The sequence below is a fragment of the Mustela nigripes genome, chromosome 1 (genome assembly GCF_022355385.1).
Source record: "Mustela nigripes isolate SB6536 chromosome 1, MUSNIG.SB6536, whole genome shotgun sequence".
Taxonomy (NCBI): domain Eukaryota; kingdom Metazoa; phylum Chordata; class Mammalia; order Carnivora; family Mustelidae; genus Mustela; species Mustela nigripes.
Window position 1 is genome coordinate 47,017,698 of NC_081557.1, and position 5,552 is coordinate 47,023,249.

Genomic DNA, 5,552 nt, shown 5'->3' on the forward strand with positions numbered 1-5,552 from the left:
TTTATTTTAAAGATTATATTTATTTATTTGAGAGAAAGTGTGTGTGTGAGAGAGAGAGCAAGAAGAGGGAGCTGTAGAGGGAGAGGGAGTAGCAGGCTCCTGGCTGAGCACAGAGCTCAATGTAGAGCTCGATGTCAGGAACCAGAAATCATGACCTGAGCCAAAGACAGCAGCTTAGCTGACTAAGCCACTCAGATGTCGCTGGAGGAACCTTTTAAACACTGCTTTGGCACCATGGACACAAGAGTGTTATACATAGTTCTCATACTAGTGTCTGCTGTGCTGGCCAGTGAAAGACCTGAATATGCTCTTCTGCCTCTACTTGCTTTACACAGTGCTCTTGTTTTATCCCTCTGGTGACTAACACCTACCCAGGACTGATGACACAAATGCTTACCCGGTTCTTGCTAGGCACCTTTTCACTATTTCCTTACAGTTGACTGAGCCTTTGAGTCTCTGCCATAACAGAAACACACAGATAAGAAGAGTCTTTTCAGATCTCCCATAACAAATCAGCTGTTGGGACTAACAAATGTTTCATTCCACCAGATCTAATAGTTCCTATAAAGAGTTTCCTTGAGATCCCAAAGAAACCTAATCTCTTTCTGATTTTCCCAAGCTTTATAACATTATGAGAGAAATGGAGCTCAGACTTTACAAATCTTGCTCTTCACTGAAAAAATTACTATGCTACCTTGATAATAGGTGTAGGTTTGCTCAAAACAAATACTCCTCTCCAGGGTGTGGTGCAATTCAGAGAAACACTTATCTGGGGTCCAACCCTCTTTTGTTATCCCCTCCTGCCTGGCTTGTTCTTCCACTTATATGTGGTCTTTGAACCAGAGTCTTCCTTTCCCTCTCCCTTCTGCCTCCTGAATGTCACTCTCCATTTGTGAGGACATGGTCATTGAGGCTCATGGACACCTGGAAAACATCCTTAGATCATCCTCATTCTTGCACTGGGCACTGGTGAAGATGCCGGCTAAATGTACAATAATCTCTTTGATCAATTGTGGAATACATTGCCATTATGTATATATAACACCAGAAGCATTTACATTGTATTCTTTTTAACTCTCACAAAGTTTCTTCCCATGAACCTTAATAATGAACCCACCTGTTTGCCATATTCCTTTTGGAGTGGTGACTCTTCTCAGGTGGTGATCCGGGGTCCAAGTCTGAAGTAGGGGATGGGAGCTCTTGCCAGGTGCCTTTCTTTCTTCTCTATACCTACAAGCCCATGGAATCTGGTGTCCTCATTCTCATCAATTCCCTTGCCTCTTTTCCACTTAGACTTGTGCACTCAGCCTGTGCAGAGTGAAGGTTACAAGACATGTGGATTGGACAGGGAGTTGATCAATCTTGGATCATTTTGTGAAGTGTGTGAGGTCGTCTGTAATATTTCTGAGGGAGGCACAGGTTATCAACTTGCTCCTCAGTAATATGACGTAAAGAGTAATTTCCCTTCTTGCCCAACATTCCTTCCCCCTCTCCCTGACTTTAAACATGTCCTGTTCCTGCTGTCTGTGGCCTAGACTTCTTGTGAGAGTACTAGGTACTGAAAGAAGAAATTAATTCATCTTTTTCAACCTTGTAGGTAATGTGATCATACAGTGAACATCAGATCATACAGTGAACGTCAGAGTCAATTTTTCTGTTCTCCAAAGTATAATCTACTTGAGAGGACATGGCATAGTTTTGTTGAAGAAAATATGTTTCCAAGAACAATGTTCTCACACTGATGTGGCTCAGCTTTCATCTGTGAGAGTGTGGTTTGAGTCCAGTGCTGGTACCACTGGCTCTGTTGGCCTTTAATCACTCCACCATTATGTGGAGATTGTTATGTCTATCAGGTTAACTGTGTTGTTTAAGTCTGAAATTGGAAAGCATAAAATGGGCCTAGATCTTGCTAAAGAATTATTTCAGGTATATTTACCATTTTCTCACGTTGGGTTATCTAAAACCAAGGGATAGAGCAATCATGCCAGAGCAGGGGAGGGTTCAGATCCAGTGTCCTTCATAGAGGAATTGTGTGTAGAGACAACCCTTGTATTTTTCTAGAATTTCCCTGGAGGACAGAGTGTGAGCTGTGAAACTTCTCTGCATCACAGAAGGAAATCCAGCCATCAAGGATCTCTGGATGTGGAGCCCCCAGTAAGTCAAGTCATTCTATACAGTTTATTGCATTGTTTTATAGCTTCCTGGAGTTTCTGTGAGTCCTGCTGTTCTCTGAAAAGGGCAGAGGTGACTGGGAGCTGGGAACCATTCACCTTGAGCTCTGTTTCATCTCTGACCCTGAGCATCTCTATCTGGCTCCTGTGATTCAGCTTTTAGCGGAGACTGTAGATTAGGACCTATTTAAAGACCTGCTTAAGCCTGGCCTTTTCCTTCCCCAGGCATTAATTCTCCCCCTCCTGTTAAGTTGACTACCTTACCTTAATCTCTGGTTTCCTCTGAGACTACAGACTAAAAGCTGGAAGCATTAACCCCTAACTACCCTCACTCCTCTGTGTACACGAAGGCAAAGGCTGAGGCATTGAGTGCATGGCCAAGATTGTGTGTTGTTGACAATAATCAGTTGTGAGCTTATCTGTATGTATGTATCTTTTGTTAGTCAAGGGTATTTACAAATCAAGAGATATTTTATATAATGCGAAAGTGTGTTAATATGTTTGTTGGTGTGTGTATTTGAGAGCTATGTTAATGAACATGTGTGTAAGGACTGGGTTTAATGTGAATATGAGTATATGTGTATAACCTTGTGTGTTTACACAGGTGTGAGTAACCCTTTGCATTAAGTGTATATATTTAATATGATAACTTGGCTCTTAGAGTAGAGGGGCACAGCATACATGTGCTTTGTGAAGGCTATGCTGAGCTCCAAAGCAGATTGTGTGAAATGATAAATCAGTGTGTATATAGATTGGTATAATAAAACCCTCCTGGTACTAGGGAGTACCAGAGTTCACTTGCATGTAGATAATTAATATTACAATTCTACTAATTTATCATTTTTCTACCTTCCATTGTTAGTTTCAGTTCATTGTTGCTTTTGAGGAAATTTAACTAAAGAAAAGAAAATCAATAGTATTTACAGGAAGCTCAGAAATGCTGCAATCCTCTTAAACCCAATGAGCTACTCATCACTTGAAGATGTCAATTTTTCTAAAAGGTATAATCTAGGACACAAAACTATCTTTCCTTAGTTAAATACTTCTTACTCTCCTTCCAATTTTGACCATCCCTTCATATATTTTGTATTTTATATCAGAGGATTTTGTGAGGGGAGAAGATGGAGGGTATTTGGAAATTATATTGTTTGGAGGAAAGACTTGTCACTAAACTTTGCTTCAGTTCTGTTTTCTTGAACCTCTTGCAATCTTAGGATTTTGGTAATCTGCCTTGGAGGACTTAAGGATCTGAGCTTGTACAAGAAATCTTAGAATCCGTTTCAAGTCTAGAAATAGTAGATCATAATACTGGAAGTAACTCGTACATATAAACCAGGACAAATGGAGGAAAACTTATGAGATGGCATTAAGGGAGTGAAGGTTATTATGAGGTAGTCCAAATTTACTCTGGAAGGGTAACAGAAGGCTATAAGGTTTCATAATGACTGTCTTAAATCAGGAATCTAAAGGAAGAAGGCTTCTCTCCAGAACACAGATTCCTTAAGAGGGAATCTAAGAAAACTTCCCAACTCAGTTGATTATTCTCTTTTTTTCAGTTACCACACTTTACTTTATCTAACAAAAATATTACTTTATACTCTCATTAATAACCTTCCTTCTTCTGCCCACACAACACAACCCCTTTACTCTGGCTCTACTGATCACATACAATTTCTTGGTGTCTCAGGTGCCGTCATACTTCGTTGCCCTCACAGTGCCATGTTCTGGTGCCTGGACAGATTTTTCCATCTTTATTTGTTTCACATGCTTTTTAGTCTAAGTAGTCACTTCCTCTAAGGATTTTTTGAGTCTCCACTATGATTAGGATATTTTCTTTAGTGACCATATAATTTTGTGATACTACTTTTTTTTTAACTTTATTTGTTTATTTATTTGAGAGAAAGAGAGAGGGAGAATGAGTGAGAAAGGGCAGAGGGAGAGGGAGAGAATCTCCAGCAGGCTGAGGACAGAGCCCCATGAGGGTCCCAGTCTCACGACCCTGAGATCATCACCTGAAGCAGAAGGCAAGAGTTAGATGCCTAACTGACTGAGCCACCCAGGTGCCCCTGTGATACTACTTTTTATTCATTATTGTTATTTTATTTAGTTTCATGTGCTGGCCACTAGACTATATAAACTAATTGAGAGGCCAAGGATATTTCTTGGGGGACCTTGTGCTACCACGACTAAGGAAAGCCCAGTATTACTAATATTATTTATTAAAATATTGCAGAAAGGAAGGAAGAAAGACTAACTTTATCCATGTCTTGCATAGTCAGACTGGCTAGTCCGTGTTTGAAAGAAGCCTCAGGAAAGCTTTGCAGATTTGTTTGGTTTTCACACTATGTATGGTGGGGCTCAGCCCTGGGGGAAATAGGAAATGGAAATTTTACATCAGTATATGGACATAGGGAGGAGCATTATGACCAAAGCGATGGACCAAAGCTAAAATGATCCAAGGGATGTAGAAAATGACAAGAGCACCCACACGAGAGACACAGGTGCCAAAAGCCTTTTGCCTCTCCTCTGGGGAGGCAATGCTGGGGATGGACTTGATGATGGAGGGGATATTTATATCTGATGTCGGAATGAGAACAACAAAGCCACGGATGCTATTAATCTTGATACTTGAGCAAGAACACTTAATCACATCAGGTTGGTAGCAATAGGACTGGGAAAGCACATTAGGACCACAGAAAGATAACTGCTTAAGGAGCAGGAGCAAGGGCATCAGGTAGACCAGCATTTGTACAAAAATCAATAGGCCAGCTTTGATGGTTCTAGAGTTGGTCAGAACCATAGCATACCTTAGGGTTTTGCAGATAGAAGTAAGGCAGTCAAAAGCCATGGCCAAAAGTACAGAGGATTCCATGAGGGTAAATCTAAGGCAAAAAGAACATCTGCACAATGGAGTCTTCTTGGCTGATGATCCTGGCATTGAACCAGGGGATGCTCAGTGTTGTGGGAAAAGAAGAAATAGTGATACCCAAGTCAGTGTTGGAGAGCATAGAGAGGAAATAGTACATGGGCTCATGAAGGCTGGAGTCTGTGATCACCACACACAGGATAGTGCTGTTTCCCAAGAGGGCAACTCCACAGAGGCAGCAAAAAAGGATGGAAAACCAGATGTGAAAATCTTCTAGTCCTGGAACACCAGTCAAGAAGAAAGTTGGGGTTATCAATGGACAACTTGCTGGACTGCATGAGGTGGCACTCGCCTTCAGGACATTCCTGCAATGACATGTTTTGCTGAGTCAAAGCTACTGTCTGTCAGGCCTCTGAATACTTGTTTTAATTCTACATCATGTAATCCTTACAGCTACTTTAGAGTTTACTCTTATCTATCATCTTCATTTTACAGATAAGCAGACAGAAAGGTTC

At 41.0% G+C, this 5,552-nt stretch overlaps 1 protein-coding gene across 1 annotated transcript in view; it reads right to left on the minus strand.

Moving 5' to 3' along the window:
• Window positions 1-4,455: 4,455 nt before the first annotated feature.
• LOC132016402 (olfactory receptor 51F1-like) overlaps window positions 4,456-5,552 on the minus strand; it is a 10,762-nt gene continuing 9,665 nt past the window's right edge. Inside the window, 2 exon segments of the mRNA XM_059397676.1 lie at window positions 4,456-5,055; window positions 5,057-5,402. Of these exon segments, the coding sequence (XP_059253659.1) occupies window positions 4,456-5,055; window positions 5,057-5,402 (946 nt within the window).